At 41.4% G+C, this 24,145-nt stretch overlaps 1 protein-coding gene across 2 annotated transcripts in view; it reads left to right on the top strand.

Moving 5' to 3' along the window:
• The first annotated feature begins 465 nt into the window (after positions 1-465).
• The window catches only part of LRP5 (LDL receptor related protein 5), a 262,237-nt gene continuing 238,557 nt past the window's right edge, over positions 466-24,145 (top strand). Inside the window, exon 1 of one of the 2 annotated variants that reach the window (XM_075566739.1) lies at positions 466-648. In XM_075566739.1, the coding sequence (XP_075422854.1) occupies positions 594-648 (55 nt within the window). In that variant the 5' untranslated portion in view covers positions 466-593. The remainder of the gene's footprint in view (positions 649-24,145) is intronic. The other variant, XM_075566741.1, reaches the window with a different exon arrangement.

Genomic DNA, 24,145 nt, shown 5'->3' with positions numbered 1-24,145 from the left:
CCAATGCTGGGCAGGGAGGGGGCGTGACGTCACATGGCACCGCCCAAATGGGCGTTGCATGTGAGGGCGGGGCTAAGATTTAGGGGTGCGGTTAAGTAGCGGGATGGGCTAGGTGTAGTTGTCATGAGCGTGGCTGGATGGCTCCCTGAGTGGGCGTGGCTTATTGTGAATGAGAGGGGAGTCGATGCTCCCTTAACACCTTCGCCGTGGGCGTGGTTATGCGGCGGGAATTTTATGTGTAGGCGTGGCCAAAATACCAAAGGTTATTAATGCGCTCAAGACAAGGGAGCGCGTGTCCGAAGCGAGGGTGAAGTGGGCGTGTCCATGCCTAGAGTGAGCGGCTGGAGGAAAAAAAAAAAAAAAAAAAAGTTGTCCTCGCGGCAGTGGGACACCCAGCTGGAAAGCGCCTGTCTGTTGGGACTAGCGGCACGCGGACGAGTTCTCTCTCTCGGCGGCGCGCGCTAGTGGAGGAGCAGGAGGCGGGACAGTGGAGGGGGGTGCGAGGTCATGGGAGCCGCCGCCGCTGAGAGAAAGACCTAGAGGAGAGGAGGACAGGGGGAGGTGAAGGGGGGACACACACGACCAGGGAAGACATGGGGGCTCCGCTGGGAGCCGCGCTCCTGCTCTGCTGCCTGGTGTCCGGCCAGGGTGAGTGACTCCAGCCCTCCTCGGGGCTCGCTTCTTGTTTGTGTCCGGGCTTTTGGGGGTGGATGGGAGGGGGTCGGCAGCTGCTGTCTGGGGAGAGGGGGGGGGGGGGGGAGATCTGCAACCCTATAATAACTGAACTATCCCTCCCCTACAAAAACAAGCCCGTAACGGCAGAGTGCAGCGCTTTATTTCACTTCACTCGCGGGAGGCGAGGAGCCTTTCCAAACTTTTTTTTCCCCTCAGGGTCCCCCAAACACTGGCAGATATATGCGGGGTCGGATGGAGGCTGCGTGCCATGCATGTAGTGCTACAGAGTTGCTGATAACTGCCCCTGATGGAGAAGAAATGCCCCCACAAAGGCAGGGGTGGCTTGTTAATAACACATGTATGTGCTGAAAGTGGCAGTACGGTGCACTGATGCAGAAGTGTCCTGTTTGCATTGCTGATTTTTAAAGAGATTTCTCTCTCCCCCCTCTCTTTAGGATGCCTGGGTGCCATTTATTCCAGTCTGTATGCATTGCATGGTGTGATAGGAAAGGGGTAGTTGCCCTGGTCGCAGAATAGTAGTCCCCCCCTACACAGATCACTTGTTGCTGGAGGGTGTCTGGCTTCAAGTGCTGCTAAAAAGGGTGACTCTAAAAACATCCATGCAAGCTATTAATAGTAATAATAATTGCTTGCCTCTCTGTCTGACAACCAAGGGATCTATTGCACTCAGCTCTGCTGTATGCATGTATGTCTTTATTTAAATAGCACCATTAATGTACATAGCGCTTCACAGCAGTAATACCCGTGGCAATCCATATAAATAACAAATATAAATAACACATAAAGAGAAGTGCTGCAGACATAAAAGTAACATTTAGGAAGAGGAGTCCTTGCTCCGAAGAGCTTACAATCTTAATTGGTTGGTACGAAGAACATAGAGAGACAGTAGGATGGCGTTCGATAAGTGCGTCTGCAAGGAGCCAAGGTTTTTGTATGAGGTGTTAATTATCAGCTATGGAGCTACTCGTATGCTTCCTTAAGCAGTTGAGGTGGGTCTTAAAGGTGGATAGAGAGGGTGCTAGTCGGATATTGAGGGGAAGGGCATTCCAGTGGTGTTGGGTAGTCGGTGAGAGGTTTTTAGCGGGGGAGGGCATATATATATCATGTATATTTAATATATATATATATTTTTTTATAAGCATTCCCCCCTATACAGCATGTTGACACCCACGGCATATTACAATCTAATTGGTAGGTAGGCATAACGTACAGAGACAGTAGGAGGGCATTCTGGTAAGAGCGTCTGCAGGGGTCCAAGCTTTATGTATCGTGTATAGTATTAGCCACGGTGCTACTCATATGCTTCTTTAAGCAAGTGGGTCTTAAGGTGGGTCTTAACGGTGGATAGAGAGGGTGCTAGTCGGGTACTGAGGGGAAGGGAATTCCGGAGGTGTGGGGCAGTCAGTGAGACAGGTTTAATGTGGGAGAGGGCTTTAGATACAAATGGGGTAGAGAGAAGACATCCTTGAGCAGAACGCGAATTGGAATGGTGCATAGCGAGAAATTAGAGCTGAGATGTAAGGAGGGGCAGAAGTGTGTAACGCTTTAAAAGTGAGGAGGAGAATTGAGTGCGTGATACGGGATTTGATAGGAAGCCAGGAGAGTGATTTCAGCAGGGTTGACGCTGAGACAGATTTAGGAAAGAGTAGAGTGATTCAGGCAGCAGCATTTAGGATAGATTGTAGGGGAGACAGGTGAGAGGCAGGAAGGCCGGACAGCAGGAGGTTACACTAGTCGAGACGGGAGAGAATGAGGGTCTGCGTCAGTTTTATCAGTCGAGCAACAGAGGAAAGGGCGTATCTTGTTAATATTGCGGAGGAAAAAACCACAGCTACCTTTTAAATGCGAGAGGAGTAGTGTGTGGCCCCTGCGCATCGTGCTTGTGGGTGTATGATAGTACTTCCAACAGTAATGTGGAAGGAGTTTGTAGGGCCAGGTTTGGGAGGAAATATGAGGATCTCTGTTTTTTACATATTAAGTTTAAGGCGACGGAGGGCCATGCAGGATGATATCGCAGAGACATTCAGAAACGTTAGTCTGTACAGCAGGTGTAAGGTCGGGTTGAAAAGTAAATTTGTGTGTCATCAGCATCGAGGTGAATTATACTTGTGTGCAATGCTGTAAAAAGTAGTGGTGAGTTTTGACATCCTTAAACTACGGGGTAAATCTATTTTAGCTGCTGGGGTTTTTTTTTTAGCATGGCTTGTTCACAAAGCACCCACTTTAATAGCTTGTTCTATTTCTCAGTTGCCTTGAACAGCATTGCTTGCTTGGGTGAATTTTTTTTAATATATTTTTATTGCGTTTTCCATACATATATTAAAAAGGTTAATTCAATACTGAAATGCAGACATGCCATACAAAAACACTATCATTAAGGATGAAGTTATACACTTTTTTTACACAATACTAAACACAATAAGCTGGTGACCAACAAACCAAATGTATCCCACGATGGCCCTTTTAGGGGCCCTTGGACAGTCTGCGCGTATTTTATTGTAGTTGACCAGGTAGCTCAGTGCTGTTTGTCATGTTGAAACTCGCTTGTATAAAATAGTAATAGAAAATAGTGTGTATATGTATATACAGGGCTTTTTTCAGGTGGAACGCAGATCCTGTACCTTTTTTCATAAACTAGGAGTTACATTAATTAATTATATGTGACATTTTATAGCATTGTCATAATCTAATATATAAATGATTGTATAATGTTGAGTCTGTCTAATCATTTTAAGCATTTAAATGTGTCTTAAATAACATTACAATACCTGTGTCCCTTCTTCACCTCACTTCACCCCCACCTGCCTTAGCCCCTATCGTACACTAGTTGCAGGTATATAGGCCAGGGATTATCCACCACGCTGTGACAAAAATATATATATATATATATATATAAAAAAATAATAAAATAAAAAAAATACAAGGATAATAGAATAAAATGCTGTTTTTTTTTAAAATAAATTAGATGTTTTCTAAGACCAAGCATTGTAAAAAAGTGTATTAGAATATTTCAGACATGGAGAAGCACATCTCCAGTTGCATGGTGTCGTGTATTTCAGATATTAGACCAGGATACCGTCACACAACAAGGCTGACGAGCACTGAATTCGCAGCTGTGCATCAATGTTATATACTGTATATTGTTTGCTACTCAAAAGTAGCGGTACTGTGCTTTTGGAATAGCTGCTTGGATGTTATTCTTAGTTTATTACTTTGTGCGATTGGCAATGTCATATTGAGTCTACACTAAGGCTTCGTCCCCGCTAGCGCTGAGCGGTCGGCGATTGAGGCGGTTACTTACATATATAGATATATAAAGACAACACAAAAATTAAGTAGCGCTAAAGAGGATGTGAAATAACCCTAATAAATGATAAATAATAATAACATATTTAAAATATTAAAATAAATTAAAATTACCACAATTTAACCTAATAATATCTACAAACCATAAATGATAGTGAAAAAAAAAGGAAAATCCAAATTGAATGTTCCACTCAAACAAAAAATCCAGAGAGAAATATAGTCCCAATAGAAGATCCAGGGAGCGTCTTTGCAGCTTTAAAGGGAGTTGTATAGCCAACCACTTTTGGAATCTATGAACAAAAAACAAACAAAAGCGCAAGCTCCATAGCACGTAACTGAGTAAAAAATAAGGTGCACAACACAGCTGTGACGTCATCGCGTTTGTGTTGGTGTATTTGGAGTCCCTGGCTTCCCTGCGCTCCGGCTGGCGGTAATTTCAAGTGTTAGCAATCATTGTATGAGGGAGCAAAGGACGTGCAGGCATTGGATGCCTTTATATCTTGCTGCCAATTCATGGTGAACCTGGGCTGTTTACATCCACTCTGCAAACCTGGGACTCACCCTACCACCGCAGATGACCACAATAGAGATTTCTCTCCCACGAATGGTTCTGTTTAAAATCCTGTAAGTGCACATTCTTATGGGTTGCTGATTTTTAAAATAAATGTACCTTATTTTTTACTCAGTTACGTGCTATGGAGCTTGCGCTTTTGTTTGTTTTTTATATATAGATATATGTAATTCCCCACACACGCTCACCTGCGCTCGGCGCTTAGGTAAACAAAAAAATCTAACTTCCCAGCGCGCTCAACTACCCGCAATGCCGCCCCTCCCTCCCGCGCGCGCGTAAATGCAGGACACCCGGCGCTCATGCTTTGAGCGCTCTTCAAGCATGAGCGCGCTCAGCGCCAGCGGGGACTCAGCCTTACTAGGCAAAGTGATATAAAAAGTAGTGATGATACTGGTTGGTCGTAAGGAAACATACTGCTGTTACATGGTGACACAGACACACTTTTATTAGTCTTATTTTGAACTGAGGTTGGTTTAAGAACTCCTTTAGCACAAGGTAACTTGTTGTCACCCTGGCAGTGACCGGGTTAAAGGACAGCGCAGATGTCCAGATGAAGTCTGGTAATTGTGCTCCATTTGTTTGCAGAATACTTTTAAAACCCAAGGTCGGTTGTTTGCAGTATGCACTGTTTGACATGCTGCTATAAGAAGTGGCACTGTGTTTTATAGCTGGGGAACGGTTTAAACTTGGTGTTTTATGCCAACAGTTTTAAGTGGCAAAATGTGGAGTTGATGCCTGCTAATATAGATGTGTATCTTTTTTTAATTTTTTTTTATGATTGTATAAAATGCTATTAATGTGGAACAGATCTTCATTTTTAGGAGATTTTCTTTTCATAACAGTATCTTAGTTTTGAATAGTAGGAAGAGCTGACTTTTTACTGAGATTAAATATTTTGATTAGGTTTTATGTTGACTGTCTTAAGTACTTTGTTCGGTAGATAATCTTCTTGTGAAACAATATCTTTAGATGCCATTTTTTTAAATGTCTGCATTACGCATTTGTTGAGGATAAGCAATAGATACAGAAAAATCCTTTTAAAATTTATGCTGTGATTTGGTTGATGGAAAAGAACTTTGTTTTTTAATTCATTTGGGCAGATTCAAGTGCCAGTACTGGTTAGCGGACCTGACGACTCCCATTGACCTTGTATAGGAGTCGCCAGCAGATGAGATGCGCTAATCCATACCAGTGCTTGATGAATCTGCCCCATTAATGTTTGACTGTCAGAGGATTTAGCAACTCATGACAAATGTGGTGCTGACCTCACAGGCAGCCAAGGGGTTAATCCAATTGCTGCCAGAGGACAAACAAGAAGCAAAGGGGTTCATCTGGAGAATACCTATCGACGTGCCATTTTCGTCCTATGCATTTTTAGTAATCTTTTGAAAGTAGAGTTGATGACCTTGGTAGCAGGTGGAAAGTTTAATGCGTTGATTGTAGTGGTGTCTAATTTATAGGAGAACCATATGAAAATATGGCATTCAGATCCCAGGGTTAAATTGGTTCTGTGCATTGCTTTTTGTTCGTGAAAGCATTTAGTAGTGTGACTGAATGCAGGAGAATTCTTTTAACAAATATTCCGTCCGCGAGAAGTTACTTAATGCTAAGCAAACAGTCTTTGAAGTTCACATCTGTGTCAGCTCTCCTTGTAACCTTTGGCAAGTCACTATCTCCTTGTGCCATAATTAGGTTGTAAGCTCTGAAGGACTGGGGGCTGCAGAATTCTATGTACAGCTCGGTGTACACCGGCAGTGCTGTATAAGAAAAATATTATCTGTTTCTAGAGGCCATGTATTGAAGTTCTGTACTGTATATAGCTTTTTTTAGGGTTGGCAAAATCTGGTTGCCAAGTTGGCTAACTTTCCTGTCCTTGCGCTGGCAGTGCTTACTGACCTGCAATACCACCCTCAATCCTGCTTTATTAACACAAACGCATAACTGGCAGTGCTGATGCCAGCGGCGGCAGTGACCGTCAGGTCAGTCGGCACTGCACAGCTGAAATCCAGTGAGGCGCAGCGCTTTGCGACTGAGTCCCCGCACTTAAGTTGTTGTGGGAGGGGGGGGGGGTGGCGTGTGTGAGTGAGACGCAGAGCTGTGGGTGAGTTTTGAGTGCTACTGCCCCCCCTTCTTTACCAAACGGGCTCCTAAAAATTCTGCCTGGCTCCTACATTTTAAAAATATTTTTGTCCATACCCGCTTTAAGTGCTGCTATAAACGGATTGGTTCCACAATAGATTTATGGAATGTTGCATAAAACGCCCCTAGGCTTCAAGGTGCCATAAAAAGAATAGATGAACCTGTTAAGAAAGCAGTAGTGTTCTTGATCTCCTGGGATCCTCTGTAAAGCATTGAAAAACCCTGTTTAGATGCCATTTACTTAGACTTTTTTTTTTTTTTTTGCTACATGTGCTACAAAAATCTGACTCATTTGGAAAGTTCTTTCCTGCAGCGGCTGCTTATTAAACTACTGTGCGTTGCCCTCATTTCTGTTGAACAGTAAAGGCACTGTGCTTTGCAGCAAGAGTTCATATGAATAGAAATACAATGTTATGGTATGCTTTCAATGTATATAATAGTACTGTGCTCAATGATATTATCCTTTGAAACCACGCGTAAGACACCTATATGCTGTAGTTATGCATTGCTTTAAAATGTGTAGATACCTTGAATACGCTGTTCTGTGCATTGCTTGGAATTCTGTATGGACAGTAGTGGTACTGTGGCTGATTGCAGGAGAATCCTAAGGAAGAATGGTGAATAGGTACCGAGATGCAACGTGTTTAAAATAATCTGTGCATTTACTGAAGTGCCAGACAGATGTACAACTTTAATTGCAGGAGATCCTTGCCAAAAAGGCTTTGTTTGATATACCCCTAAAATATTTAAAAATATAGTGAAATTAATGTGCCCTTTTTTTTATATATTTACCAAAAATGTAAGGGATATTGTTCAACGCAGAAAACGGATTTTAAAACAAATTCAGTGTTTTGCAAGCTTCATGCAGTTAGTTTGCCATACAAGTTGAATGGCAGATCCATTCTAAGAAAAATACAATACAACTTATATATGCATTGCTTTATGTGCTGCTAAAAATGAGTTATACGAGAGCCCAATTCTGTGACATAGGTGGAGAGTTTCATATCACATTTTGCAGTTCAAAGCTTTATTAGACTTCTTGGTCTTTTGAGAGACAGATTTGTTGTACCTTGTGATTAATGTTGCCCCGCTAAGTTGAGTTCTTCATGGATAAAATTATAATGTAAAGCGTTTTTTCAAAACTTCATAGATACATGTGTAGAAGGAACCTATGAGGTTTTTGAAAGCTCTTTACCCTGTTATTTAATCTATACAGTACTCTAAAGGTGGTCCCCTAAAAGGTATCACAACTTATTACAAACGACATTTTCAAAACGCTATTTTGTGCTGTAAACCATGAAATCCCAGTTTAGTGAGGTATTAATTTTGAATAAGAATGATTATATATAAATCAGTGTTCTGCACTGTTAGCCAGCTTTGATATGTCAGGCTTCCAGGGCAGCGATTGCTCTATCCTACGTGTTTGCTTGTGTGCCACACTTCTCTCTTGCAATGCTTTAATCTAGTATCTGTTCTGTAAAGTAAAGGCTGTGATTATACCAAGAGCTGCTCGGCGGCACCGCTATTCTGTGACATCACCCTGCGCTGCCGCCGAGCCGCATCTTGATTATACCGGGGAGACAGGGCACAGGAGACGTGGCCGTGAGCAGTTCGCCCTCATTGGCTGAACCACTCAGGTGACACGGCCGTCGCCAGAAAAAAAACTAATTTCTCAGTCTCTTCCCCAGGCGCGTCGCTTTGCAGTACGGCGCACCATCACCAGCGGTATGAGCTCTTTAATAGGGTTTGTGATGCTTGTTTTGGCGCTGTGTGCGTTTTTAGGTATAATCATAGCCTGAAGTGTACATGGTTGGTGCTGCGTGTATTCATACAAGCACTTAAAGCAGCAATCCCTCCCAGAAGCTTATAGGAGTTTAGCTACCAAAATGTTTGTATCTTTCCCCCTCAGCAGTTTCTGCTCTTTATTTTTTATTTTTTCTAGTGTTAAAAATCCTTATTTTCTTAATTGATGGCGTTTGATGGTAACCTTTTGACTGTACTGAGCTCTTGGAAGAGGTCAATTGTAACCTCCTGGATACTTAATATTTCAGACGCATTTATATCTCCTGAACCGAGCATCGGATTAAAAAATAAAAATGGCGTTTGAAAGGGCAAGATCTCTAGGTAAAATGCAAGAAATCGCAGACTGCTGCTCTTAATGTAGTATATATATATATATATATATATATATATATATATATATATATATATATATATATATATACACACACATATACACACACATATACACACACATATACACACACATATACACACACATATACACACACATATACACACACATATACACACACATTTACACACACACACGCACACATACCATTTTTAAAAAGCGGTCCATTTTTGGGGGAATTGAAAAGTCTGCATACAAAGCTTTCCATCAACATATAATGACTGTGGAAAAACAGTCTATCCTATCCTATCTATCCTATCTATCCTATCTATCCTATCTATCCTATCTATCCTATCTATCCTATCTATCCTATCTATCCTATCTATCCTATCTATCCTATCTATCCTATCTATCTGTTTTTCCCCAGTCATATTATATGTTGCTGGAATGCTCTGTATGCAGACTTTTCAATTCCCCCCCAAAATGGACCGCTTTTTAAAAATGTTTTGTTTTTGTCCCTCTCTCCTTGAAGTCTTACACATGACTTCAAACCCTATCCATTTTAAACAGTATCTTAATACCTATTAGATTCTACAAAATGACAGGTTGTTCGTCCAAAATGTGTATCACTTCCATTACTCCCTGCACGCGCTTGGGGAGTGCTAGTTTTATTTAACTGGGGGTGCTGTCTTGCAGAGTCGGCAATGATTATGTGCATTTGTTGTCAGAACAGAAGGAGAGATCCCTTTACTCTTTTTTTTTTTTTTTTTTTTAAATGAAGTGCAGTTTGAAATTGACAGACAAAAGATTACATCCACCCTCCACCACTTGAGAAAAGACCAAGGCCAAGAAACTCTACAGCAGATTTATCCTTGGGGAAGGATCTGCTAGTCTTAAACCCACGGGAGGGAGTGTTTTGAGAGCAGAAGTACTGTACTTTGAAATTGGAGAGAGCATAATCTTGGTAAACAAAGAAGAAATTATTGGGATATAACGTTTTCAAAGAGCTTATCCTATGAGGAAATAAAAGCCGCGTTCTTTTTAAAACCTATCTTTTTACACTGTAATAAGAGTGACACGGAAGGGACACTGATATCCAAGTGCTGTTGTCTACTTGTGATTTAAGACTTTGCTGCAGTCTTTCTTCTCGGTGCAATGGGTTTAGGATATTTTCCTACTGTGCATTAGAATAGGCAATAACATATAAGTGATCTGTAATATAAAAATTGCAGTACAGATTTTGTGGAGATGTTTTGAAGTGCATAGGTTGGCTGTTGAAATACGCAGTGCTTTTTAAGGGCTTAGTATGTAGCTGTATTATAATTGGGAAGAATTGTGGAAACGCACAGCTGCAGTTTTTATATCGTATGACTGCTGCATGGCTCTCTGCTGCTAGATGGGGTTTAACATACCCAGCGGTTTCGCTTTTATAGCCCCAGTCTAACTGGGTTGCAAAACATGGCTGCAAATGTGCAACAAGTCTTGAAACGAACTGCACTGTTCTATTTGTCACCCCTTATACGTCGGGGATCACTTGTTGTACATGAGTAATATTGAAATTGAGACATTTCAATCTGGCAGCAGATGGCACCCGTTTGGTAAACCTAGTCTACTCAGTTTTTCCTCATTTGTGATGTAAAGTGTCCAGAGCAAATAGCATTACCATGTTAATCAAAGAATAGGTATCCTATTGAAAGCAATGACATTCCCCCCCACCCCCCTTCTTCGGGACGAAACCATTGCTAAAGAATTAAAACAGATTCATCAGTTTTGCAGCTGGGAAACCAGATTCCTGACTTTCATTTTGTAGTTCTTACCCTGTGGTGGTCTATACAAAAACATTTTTATTAATTCATCTACTTTATGTATCGCTATGTTTTTGGCTGGAAGGCGGTTACTTGCATCTAATGCTCTCATTTATGCGCTCCCCATTTTCAAACTTTCAACTTCCAATGATGGCCCATTGCGCTAGGATATAATTTTTTGTTGAATAATGCTTTTATTTAAAAAAGTGCTGGAGATGCTTTTAAAATTCTGTGTTTTTGTATAAAAAGTCAAAGTTTACAGAGTTGCAAGTTGCTGCAAATGTGGATTATTCTTTTGAAAAAAAAGTCTTTAAAGAGGCAATCCAAGCGGCACTAAAAACAAAAGTTTTCCCTTTTTTGTTGTGGTAATATATAAATAAATGTGACAAGGTGATAGTGTAAAGAAGGCGCTGAAACAATACTAGTGTTCACCGTTCTATAAGTGAATAATTAATAAAGTGTATAAAAATACTTATAATAACTTAAGTGCATACAATAAGTGACTAATGATAGTGAAAAAAACGTATATATATAGTTGGTAACCCCTGCTCAAACCCTCTGGAAGGGACTGTCTTCACTGGTCCCAGATGATCGCTATATGTTCTCACAACCCAGGGGGAGCATAAAGGAAAAAACAACAAAAAACACAAACTAAGTGCAGACAGTAAACTTCAATTTAGCAGTATGTGAGGAAACTTGGCTCTTCTTTAAAGCCTACTCACAGGATGGCAGATAATTAAGGGCAGTAACTGGATCTGGTGAATCTGTGATGTCGTCTGGATAGACAGGACAGCTCTCACACATAGGCATCAGGTAGATAGGAACATGGAAGAATAAAAGAAAATCTCCATGGTGCAGATCAGTATAAAAAGGATAATTTTATAGTGTAGTTTAAAAATGTGCACTTACAATAATACAAATAATAACAAGCATTTAGCACTTATGCCAAGTGACTCAGGAGTGTCTGGATGTGGCCACCGCTCACCGCACCGCAGCTGCTTGTCCTCTCCACGCGGCAGTAACACTGGAATTGCCTCCAGGAACAGGCTTGACCGCCACACCTCCAAGGTAGCTCCTCTGTGCCCCGAGAAGGCAGGCTCGATCACCGCGCTGCTGTATCTATCCCCTGGATGCCGGGTGGATCACCTCCAGCTTAATTTTCGCGGCGATCCGTCACTTCTGGTTTGCGCGGGGCTCCGGCGCGTCACTTCCGGTACTGCAGTTTGACAGGCGGCTGGCAGGGCCAATCAACACGTCTCCTGGGCGGGTCCTCTCATGAATCACTCCCTAGGATCTTCTCAATCAGCGCTGCTCCCTTCCTCCGTTAACACACGAGAACACTTCTCTGCTCCTGGGATCACAAGCCTAGGTTTGGATCACAAATTCACCAGATCCAGTTACTGCCCTTAATTATCTGCCATCCTGTGAGTAGGCTTTACAGAAGAGCAAAGTTTCCTCACATACTGCTAAATTGAAGTTTACAGTCTGCACTTAGTTTGTGTTTTTTGTTGTTTTTTCCTTCATGCTCCCCCTGGGTTGTGAGAAAATATATAAATAAATGCAGCCTTTGATTAACTTTTGTATTGAAAACGAATTGCAGTTTAGGCAATCGGTTTGTTCTCTCGTGATCAATCGCCAAAGCTCCTGCTCCCCAGGGTTCACTAAATGGCTGCCTTTCAGTTTGACAATACTTCAGTGTAACTCCGCAGCAACAATGCAGTGTTATATTATGAAGGTTACATTATCTATTGTTATAGATAACAGCTGAAGCTGCTGGGAATATTGCCAGCAAATGATCACAACTGGGAAATGATTGCAAAAAATTTGCACTGCAGGGGATGTGTGCTAAAACCTGCTATAGAAATCAAAGGATGTTCAGTGTATTAAAACACATAAAAAATGGCATTGAAAAAAAAAATTAATATCTAATACTACAGAACTGATTTATAAAAAATAAAAACCAACCCACATTTCATGTAATAATCTCCAAAAATGCTCATGTAGCGTTTAAGCGGGCCAGGTGATGCTTTCTTCAGTGAATCTTTATATGGTAGCAGTTCCTATCTGCTTGCGACTTGTAGATTAGATATGGGAATGCTTATAATAGTTATTTTTTTCCAAGCAGTAACTGTTATCTGGTCACTTTAGTCTATGCATGTTGTGTAGAGAGATGAGGAAACGCGAAGGCAGAAAGGTAAGTTACATGGCTTCTGTGCCTTTTCTGTATTTAACGCTGTTTTCGATTTAAGTACACCTTTAATTTTCACTCCTTTTACCTTTTATTATTCCACATTTCTTGTTTACTTTTTGCTAGCTGTGCGTCTAAAAATGTTCTGTGAACATTTTCCTCTCCTGATTAGTGTAATTTTAATGTTAAATGATATTACATTTTTGCACTCGTTATGTCCCCAAAATCTGTACATTTTGAACGTTGGCGTTTCAAAGTTCAGTCACTGGCAAGATTGACCAAACTACATGCGTTAGTTGGCGATCAAACATTTCATACTTTTTTATTTAGCGACGCTTCCCTTTATTCAATGTAACAGTTCATAGATATGGACTTGTAACATCTAGGTTTGTAGAAAAATTATTACATTCAGAAGAAATAAATTTGCTTGATTCGGAAGCACTTACAAATGTAGCAGATGGCATGTATTGCGTTAACGCTGGCGTGTTATCGAACAGGAGCGCCAGTGTTAATAGTGGTTATGGAGAATGCACGTGTTGCATAATGCATTTGTTATGTGTTATCGCATTCACTTGAATCTTGCCTAAGTAGTAGATGACTTCATAGAATATTAAAGAAGCAGTCCAAGCTATGGGGTTTAAAAAATAAACAAATAAGACTGTAGCTGGGGTTTCTGGAGCTGAACCCCTTTAATTTCAGCTCCGGGTCCCCTTGCTCCCCGATATTCTTACCTCCTATAGTGGGTGCCGGTAGCAGCTCTGGCTGGGCTGTGTGGGGTTGTCGTAATGGCCAGCTTAAATGTCCTGTGGACCAATAGGAAACTGTGACGTCATCCCTTGTGGCTTCCTATTAGCCTGCACGAGCGGCAGATTGAAACAGCACTGAGATGCACACCTCCGTAGGGGGTGTTGGTATCTCGGGAAGCAGGGGGTCCCCGGAGGTGAAATGTAATGGGGTTTAGCTCCGGAGACCCCCTGCTTCAATCCTATTTTTAACCTGCATAATTTGAATTGCTCCTTTTTTAAATATGGGCCAAATAAAATGTATAACAGGTTTCAAGAAGTTATTTAAACCACTGGATACCAGAGGGGCTGCAACACATTGCTGGCAGCCAAGGGGTTGAAGAAATAAATGCCAGGCAGAATATGTGTTTTTTATTTTTATTCTGGTCTTTCTCAAATGTGTTGCGAAGAATTGAGCCTTTAAAAATAGTTCAGTAACTAGAAGTGGAATCCTAAGGTATTTGAACTATTTTATATTTGCTTATGAGACCAGACTTTGCTGAACATTGCCCGAGGGCATGTTTTCTTTCATGGCGGTCACCCAGTTTCCAGACAAGATCTGTAATTATTTGAATGGTCATTTAGAGCCATGACCATGTTTTCCCAGGGCAGCTCGTTGCGTGAATAGGCCAATGTGTTTGGTGGGGGTCTGACTTCTGGGTGAAATGGATAAAGCGCAGTGGAACTTTGTTCACTGTCCGGATATAAGAGCAGACACTAATTTGCATGGACACCTGCAATGCACAGTCAATCCAGGGACTCGTATGCAAAGTAACAGATCCAGTTGGGAAAACATTAACCTCCATTGCTGATGTTTACACTGTCTAAACCACAACAAAAAGCATTTTAAAATGTTTGTCGTTACTTCGTTGGCATGGGCGAGGATTGATTATCTACCTGCTTGCTATGGCCCAGATCCACAAAAGGGTGCCAAGCTTTAGCACGCCACAACTCCAATTCATGTGAAGGGGTGCAAAAGCATTGCAAAGCTTAGGCCGTGCGTATAGTGCCGGCGACGCGACTGGTGACGTCACCCGTCGCCACTAGCGAAAGTTATATTTTGCAGCGGCGGCGGCGCGGGCGTACTGACATTTGATTTGTTCAGAGGCTGTCACATGAGGAGACTGCCCTTGAAAAATCAAATATTGCCAGCTTCCAAAGTTGGTGACGAGACGTTGCATTGTCGCCGTCGCGCTTACTATAAGCGCACGCTGCGGCAATGTATTTGTTTTTGGGTGACGTCGCGGGCACTATACACATGGCCTTAGAAACACCCTTTGGTGGATCTGGACCTGTGTTGAGCTTGTGTTGAGCCTCCTATCTCCTTATGCTTATCTTTGTTGGCCTTTACTGGGACAGGATGGGTTAAAGGTTGAGTAAACACGTAACAAGTGCACCCCCCATCCATTGGCCTGAAATTTAAATACATTTCTTACTTTTTGAAGACACCAGAACAACCAAATTCGTGCAGATTATATTTTGTTGATTCTTATTGGATATCTCTGATAAAGTGATATACACTTTACACAAAAATCATAATTCACTATACTCGTGTCTTCAGTATTAGAAACCAGTTTCTAATCTCTGAAAAGGTTACATTATTTATATACATTCATAATTTCAGTCAGCAATTTAGTTTCTGCTAGAAGAATATGGACACAAAGATGTCCCATTTTGCGAGCCTAGTGTCTGTATGCTCTTTAAAAAAAGGTCTTTTTCTATATGTAAGAAGCATGTGGAGTCATGCTGTATTTGGAGAGTGCAGGCAGGTGTCCGACATTGCAGATTGCAGGAGAATCACTGCGGAGCTGAAAACAATTGTTGATCGGATGTTGTCAATGTAGAGCCTGAGGGAAGAGTGAAGCTGCTGGGACTTCCACCAAGACTCCAGAGGTTGAAGGGAAGAATGCAGCAGAAGACAAACTAAGGAGGGTTTGCATCCCACACAACACATATTACATACACCATGCCCTTCCTGATCTACCAGGTCATGTGATATATATGGGTGATGCTGGGGGCATGTGGAATGCAGAGCTGATCACATGGTAAGTTTATACTTTGTTTGTACCATGCACTACTTTCAAACTAAACAAGCCAAACCAGGATTTTTTTTTATAGCAAACTAAGCCGTGTATATTTTAGTAACCATTAAAGGGTATCACCTGCTCCTTTTACAGTATGTTTACGTTTTTGAGTGATCATACTGGAGCTCTTAATGGTTGTTCTAGGTATCCCCTTTGTCTGTTTCTCCTACAGAGCTGACCATGACAAGTTGAGAACTGGATTCCATGAGTGCCATCGCGATGAGGATTGCCAGAGAATTTGGGGGGGAATTCCCAGACCAGAGTTGGACGTAGAAATGACCGTGATACGCCGGTTCCATAACAGAATGTTTGGAATTTATTGTGTATTGTGGCTGGAATAACAGTTGGGTTGTTGAGCCTTTTGCTGATGTTTTTGTCTTCATGTACATTTCTGTTGATTTTTCTCGTGTGCGCCGGATGCCAGTTCTAAAGCAACTTCGGATCTCTAAAATATGCTGTTGTCTTTAATTCTAATGAACGAGGCTGGCTACAGATTTGCATGATGCTACTCCTTCTGAATGTTTGCTGTTTTGTTCTTCTATACTGTAGATTAAGGTGAGAAATGTAGTATATTTGCTATTTGCCCATCCCTGCAGTACAGTATATGCTTGCTGTTTTTGTGATTGTCAATATGAATGGATTATAGTGATCTGCTGATGAGATTCCCTTAAAAGGGAATATGTGAAAACAAAATGTTTTATTAAGAAAAGGGTTTCAATAACCTCACTTGCTTTTCTTGTAAAAGTATTTAGCATTGAATGTCTCTATATGAAGATGTCAAGGAACTGCGATACCGTACTGCTTTTTGCACCATAATTAACCGATTTTCTTTTTAACAGGATTTCAAAGCACTTCAGTTGTAATTTTTTAAGAACGCTTGTACAATAAAGATATCTTAAAACATTTTTTTTAAATTTGTGTAATAAAGTAATTTCATTATGGATCTGAACTCCTTTTTCAAGGGCTACCAAAAGGTCAGGATTGAAGGATATCCCTGCTTCAGCACTGGTGTCTTGTCTTTCTGATTGAACCACCAGTGCTCAAGCAGGGATCTATCCCTCACTCCTGACCTGTTTGATAGCCCTTGAGGACTCAGTTTGAACAAAAGCAATATTTTTTTTTGTATGGTTATGAAAAATAAAATATAAAACCGCTTTGGCAACGATAGCGGTGTATTAACCCCCCAAAATTAAGTGCTTTTACAGCTTATTTATTTTTTTAAACTTCTATTTGCGATCATTAAAATATTGAATATTTGTGTTAATACATTGTATTGTCACAGTACAGTATATACACGTGTTTGCATTGGTGGACAATACAGCAGTTGGCTTTACTAAGGGTGCATGTGGGAGGGGGGTGCCAAGGTTCAAGGCTTTTTTTTCCCCTTGGGGATCTGGGTCTCTGGAGCGGAGTAATGTTTTTTTTTCCAGCTCCAGAGAACCCCCGACTTCCTATCTAGTAAACCAAAAACAAACAAGATAAAGGTGTCACCGGTTAGGTAAACCAAACACCATGCTGCAATACTTTGCTCCTATTTGTCTCCCTACCCCTTCAATGATGCGCTGACTCGCAGGCACTGTATTCAGAGGAAAAAAAACAAATAGGGTGAGAGCCCACAATATAAGGTGCACTAATTAGTGCTAACTAGTCTGTGAATATGTGACCATGAAATAATAGTGACAATCCAAAACACACGTGCAATTAAATGATATAGTACCATAAAATATACTATCTTGTGAATTATAATAATATAATGTGCAGAAAGAAAAATATTGAAAAAATGCAGCTCAAATAACCCTTTGGATGGTCTAGGGACTCCACTGAGCAGAATTCGTTAATGAAAGTAGGGGAGCGCAGATCTCAAAATATTATATGTGAAAAGAATAAAACACAATATAGTGCAAATAAAGTCTTTACACCAATTGTTTGACAATAAATGCAGAGGTTTCTCACGAATGGAGACTTGCGTGGTTTTAGTATTAAAGATGCATTTCAAAAACTGTTGTTTTTGGCTGGACTCAGATGTGTGATGGTGTGTAAGTACTTCCAATTGGATGCAGTGACTTCACTCAGATGGTGTCATTTGTAGCAAGATGTAAGCAGAGAGAGCCAACAGTGTAATATTGTAAAGGTATAGCAATTTTTGTAGACATTTAAAAAGAACATTTACATTGTGTCCTAAAAATTCAGGCACATACAATGGTTTGGCGTGTGCGTTCAACTCAGTTCACTGCTGTCTCCTTGTCCTCCGTGTCAAACCCGATACGTCACTTCCGTTTGGTGACGCACCTTGGATCGCGGGGAATCTTGATTGGAGGATCACAACGGTAGGCTTCCTTAACTGGTGGCTGAATCTGAGTCTTCTGATGTGCCTCAGCAAACCAGACACTATGCGTTTCGCTGGTAAAGCTTCGTCAGGAGTCATCCAATAGACCCCACACTATATAAAGTTAAGAAACTTTGAGTTTGGTTTTCACCAAGCAGTTATGTAAGGAGGAATGGGACAAAATTCCTCCAAAACCGATGTGAGAGACTGACCAGCAGTTACAGGAAACGCTTAGTTGAAGTCATTGCTGCTCAAGGGGGCGCCACCAAGTTCTGAATCTAAAGGGTCACATACTTTTTCATACATGGATATTGAATGTTGAATCATTTGTGGGTAAATAAATGTTGAAAAAATATCATGTTTTTGTGTCAGTTGATTGTTATCTTTATTATTAGGACTTTGATTAAGATCTAATAACATTTTAGGTTTCAAATATGTGAAAATCATAGGTTGTTATCAAAATTTTTTGTGTGTGTGTTTGTGTGTATCTCTCTATCCTCACGCAGAAATACACATGCATAGTAGCGCTGCCCACACCCACGCATGAGATGTTGTAATGTAACACTGTAGTTCTAAAATAACATCCTTTAAACTACATATGCCTTCTGGGAAAGAGTATACGTTAAATATTTGATTTGTACCGTTTCCACACCAGTTGTTGCATTTTTATTAGGATCCTCTCCCTTTTATGCAGCTGAGGTATCTTCCTAAAATCTATCACCTGTCAAAAACAAGGCAAAACTATTTTTTATTAACCTATATTGCATAAGCTTCTGGCTGTTGACTGATATGTTTAATGTAGCAATTGAGGAAATTAACATAAATGACTAACTCCATCCTTCAAGGTGTTTTTCACTTGACTCTTTATGCAAGGGATTCACACAATTTTGTTAGGCTCCATACTGTAGATGTTGACATTAACACAGACTTAAAGTTGGTTACTGTGACTAGTTTTAAACTGTTTCTTTTCCCTATTTAAAGCATAATCCCATCTTCTGTAGCAACGTGTATTTGAATGGTAAGCAATTGTTTGGCCAGGTAACACCACCCGTTTTGTTTGTGTAGTGCAGAGCTTCAGTAGCACTGTTGGTCTTGGTAGAAGTGCAAATTCATGGCTGCTTGTTATAAACTGTTTGCTCAATCAAGTTCTTCACTGTGGCTGAGCACAAGTTGTGAGACCTCCCAAGACTACATCTGCAGTAGAGAGATGTGTGAGGTCCAAGCGCATCTTTGTAGAGTTTGATCCGTTTAAACAACCTTAACATTTAAAAAAAAAAAAAAATAAATAAAATTATATCTCGACTTGAAGATGCTGGAAGCTTGTCCTGAAAGCTTAATACTGAATGTAGCTGAATACGTCACAATTACCGGTGCAGCAACTTTTTAGGTTTAACCACTAGGCAAACTAGGCGGGCGCCTAGATTGGCAACATTTTTGGGGCGGCAAATCTTTCCGCCTGCTGGCTAAAAAGGGATGAGGACCAGGATAGCAGCGGTGGCAGAGCAGGCGGACAGCAGCAGCAGCAGCAGAGCAGGAGGATGGTGGGGCTGGAGCCTGCCCTTGCGGCATGACCCGGAAGTCTGTCGCCTGCCTGGAAGGACCTCCCCCACTTCACTCCACAGCCAGACTGAGGGGGTTGAGGGAAAGAGAAAATGAGAGAGGGGGGAGAGGAAATGAGCAGGGGCAGTAGGCTGCGCACGTGGGCCCGGTACTGCGGTCGGCGGATTGGTCACCCTAGAGAGAGGGCACCCGGTTTGCCGTGGCTATAGCTACGCCCCTGCTTGTATATATTTGATGTTTCATATGCTGATAGTTAGAAAAATCTATTAGGTATAACATTTACATTTTTCAGCTTACTTGGCATAATGTCGCTGCTCTTTAAAGCGGATGAGCCTGGTTCGAATCCCTCTGTTGGCTCTCATTGTGACCTTGGTCACTTTATCTCCGTGCCCCAGACACCAAATTTAGATTGCAAGCTAATAATAATCATCATTAATTGGGATGTTAGATTCAATCAGCCTTTTACGGTTTCACTTTGTATCTTGTTAGAAATAAATGGTTTTCTTTTCTCCGAGAAACATGCATATCAGATACTTATGTTCATCTGTTTGACTTTGAGTGGCTTCATAATTAATATACAAACAAAACGGCACATACAATCACTTGTGGCTTTGAGGGCTAAGAAACAGTCTTAAAGCTGCAGACCAAGCAATATCCTACGTGTTTAAAAAAAAAAAATTGGTTCTGTACTATGAGAAAATACCTGTAGCATTTATTTTTATTTTTAAAAACAACTCTGACATTATAACAAGCATTTTTTTGTTTATAGCAAGCATTTACAAAGTCACACCCCCTTCCTCTGCTGAAACAGGCTCTGTCACACCCCTTTTTGAGCCTTGCCCTCTCTAGCAGTGCACCAATTGTATCTAGTGACTGCCTGGTCACATGGTCTTCCCCACAGAACTTTGCATCTTCGGTCCGCTTCTGCTGGAGACAGCCATTTAGTGAACCCCCGAGACGAATCTTCGAATAAATCGATCGGCGATTTAGCTAATTACTTATCATTTTGTGGATTGTATTGATGCACATACGGTATTAAAGGGGGGAAAAAATAAATTAAAAAAACGGCACATTGGGCTGCTGCTTTAACACTAAATGACTTTACATAAAGACTTTAGTTTCAAATGTTATTGGCAAATGTTTAAAAACTTCTTTTAGTACTTGTTTTTGGTGGGTTATTTTTAAGTTAATCAGTATGTCCTCTTGTTCGTGCCTCTTTAAAGGTGTGTCCCCCCCCAACAATTCCAACCGGTGAGGATGAAACAAACATGGGGTTCTGGGGGGAGCAAAAAGCAATCTGTGTACCTGACAGACTTGTTAAACTATTGTCCTTTTAAAGACTATCTATTTTCAGATCTTGTTGACATTAAACGTCAGGTAATGTTGGCAATGTGTCGCTCTTTATGATGTGTAGGTTTAAAGTTTTTTTTTTTTCCGTGTGATTCGGATTGCAGCTTTCATACTTATGGACCAATACACTGGTGCAATGTTAGTTCCTTTGGTCCCCATCTTTATATTTTGGAAAATGTGAGAGGAAAAGACATTTTAAAGTAGTGGCATTGTGCCAGATATGTGCTAAATGGTATATGGGGCGTATATATTTTATTGCACAAACCTATACACCCTTCTCTTAGCTTGTGGTTGGCATGCGACTTTGCCTTCCAGGCCTACTTTTATAACTAGCTAGTATAATTGAATGCTAGAAATGATTAGTGCACATAGTGTGTTTGTGCGTGCGTGCGTGCTATGGGAATGTGGAAATAACATTTAATTTAAGACTATTAGACACTTAGATTGTAAACTCTGCGAGGTAGGGACTCCCTTTTCTATTGTTACTGTCCTGGCTGAAGTGCTTATTCCCACTGTTATATTATGTCGTGTATTACTGCTGTGATGCGCTGTGTACGTAAATGGTGCTATATAAAAAATAAAAAAAAGACATATTCATACATTCATACAATAAACATTAGACCGTTTTTGATTTTCAGTTGGAGAAGGGAATCCCCCCTCCGCAGAGTAGTACTGTGTTATTGGTAACAAACAAAAAAGGGAGAAGAGAGCACCACAACAATGAGAACTGGAAGCAAAATATCAAACGTAACAAAAAGGATTTATTGAGGCATCAAGCCTAAAAAAAAAAAAGATTAAAAAAACCGGAACCTGTAACCCATTTCCCGGAGCTGCTGGCGTATAGAATCACAATCAATGGCATATATCATGATTGGAAAAAAGGGAATAAGCCCACCATGAATGGATAAAGATTATTGAAATAGGCAAACATATCTAAGAGAGATCAATAACACTGATATATGTAAAATAAACTGTAGCCATTGGAGGAAGGAGCAAAAGGTAATAATATAACCAGTGATCGACAAATCACCCAAAAATGTACTCGCCGAACCAAAAAATCTACTCGCCACTTAGCCCCGCCCCCAGCCCTGGTTTTTTTAATTGAATAAATTCCTAGTAAGAACAACATTTGTTTTTGACATAACAGTTTATTTATTGTATTACATTTATACTTTATTACAATTAGTCCTTGTTACGTGTGTGTGTGTGTGTTTTGTAGAAAAAAAAGCCAGCTGTAAATGACATGTTTTCGGAACCCCTTAACTAGGGCCTGGACGCCCCCGCTTCACAATATCTAAAGCAGCAATCCCGCCTGGGATCTTACCTGATCCGCAGAACCTCAATGTCCAGCTACCCTCATTCCCGTAATGTTATACATTGGAGGGGAGGTGTTCCCTACCTGTCTTCTGGGTTAGGAGGGATTCCGAAGTCTCCCGTGTGAAGCTTGAGTCAGATCTGGAAGAAAGCAGTATAGGTTATTTCGGTGTAGGTATAGGGCAGTTAAGATATACAGGGTAAATAAGATATCCAGATCCAGAGTGTGAGAGACTGTGGGTGACAGACAAAGAGAGAGAGAGAGAGTGTGGGTGCGAGAGAGAGAGTGGGTGCGACAGAGGGTGACAGAGACAGGGAGAGGGTGACAGAGACACGGAGAGGGTGGCAGAGACGGAGAGGGTGACAGAGAGAGGGTGACACACACTCACTCACAGATACACTTACTGGGTGGGTATTCATTGGAAGGGAGGGGGCCAACCTGTGCAGCAGTTCATCCAGGGCTTGCTTCTCCTCCACATGCAGCCAGCTGGGAAGCCGGGCTGGGGGGGCAGTCAGGCGGGGGGTCGGGTGGGAGGTCGGGCAGCTGTGCGGATGGTCGGGCAGCCAGGCGTTGGGTCGGGCAGCCGGACGGGAGGTCGGGCAACCGGACGGGAGGTTCAGCAGCCGTGCGGGAGCTGCGGGTGGGCCGGCGCCAGGCTCCAATGGTGTCTTGTGCTCCTCAGCTCCTTGACGCTGCGTGACGTCATGACGTCACGAGCGTCATGTTGGCATAGCAACACGGCGTCTGACGCCGCGCGCCCATTGCAGTTGGAGAAGGAGGCATATAATGGGGTCATATAGCGCAAGCAGGGAAAATTGCGTGCGCTGATTGGGCGGCCATGAGGAGGTCGCCACGGGGTCAACTTCAGTCGACCGCACGGCGACCGGATTTGTCGAACACTGATTATACAATGTATCTAGTGCATATAAATGCAGAAATAGAAAGCAAATTCTAGCTAAAAGCCATTAAAGAAAGATATCACCATGTTCTTAGGCTAACAGCTACAGGTGAGTTGGACGTACCATTAGTTAACTCCCAAAGAATCAAATCACAGAAAGTGTTTTAAATTCCATGGAATGTAATGTATCCTGAATATCTCACGTCTGTTGAGAAGTCTCAATCTATCACCTCCTTCTATTGGGGTCGATCCCTGAAAATTGAAAATTGGATATATCCCCACAGGGACAATTGGATAAATGTCTTGAGACTGGATGCATGAAATCTTTTTTCTTTATGGAACGGACGTGTTCCATATTTTTTGTCTCGAGAGGTCTAATGGTCCGTCCGGTAAAACCTCTGCTGCAACCACATTGGAGATGATAGACCACGTAGCTTGAATTGCAATTGATCAAATGTTGACATTTTATGACGTTTTTTATTATTTAGAATATTCACCGTTTTAAAAGGGAGTGTGCGTGTGTACCCGCGCACTAACGACAAATAGTGGTTTCCAATCTTTAACTGGGCCCTCCCGAAAGCATTTTTTTGCCTTCTGTATTTGATGCACAGAGAAAGCTATCCGAGACTTGGTCCCTAGGACCCTAAAAAGAAAAACCTGATTTAAAGAATCGCATACATCCATGTCCAGTTACTTAATCCCCAAATATCACCGATCTAAATAATTTTCTTTAAAGGGGCAGTCCCATGGGTAAAAAAATAAATAAAAGGTCCATTTGATAATTGGTTTTCTTAAAATTGCAGTTTAGGAATAATTGAATATTTCTACTTCGATCCTGTAAAATGTTTTTGTTTTCTTTAGATCCATTGAGTTCGCACTCATCAGATATTTGTTAAATTATTCTGTTTGACTAATGACAACATCATCACTTTACAAAAGGACACAAAAAGTGTTTTACTTCTTGATTTGAAGATTGACGACCTTGTCTCAA

Source organism: Ascaphus truei, chromosome 12 (assembly GCF_040206685.1).
Source record: "Ascaphus truei isolate aAscTru1 chromosome 12, aAscTru1.hap1, whole genome shotgun sequence".
Lineage (NCBI taxonomy): Eukaryota > Metazoa > Chordata > Amphibia > Anura > Ascaphidae > Ascaphus > Ascaphus truei.
This window is presented reverse-complemented; position numbering and strand designations above follow the sequence as displayed.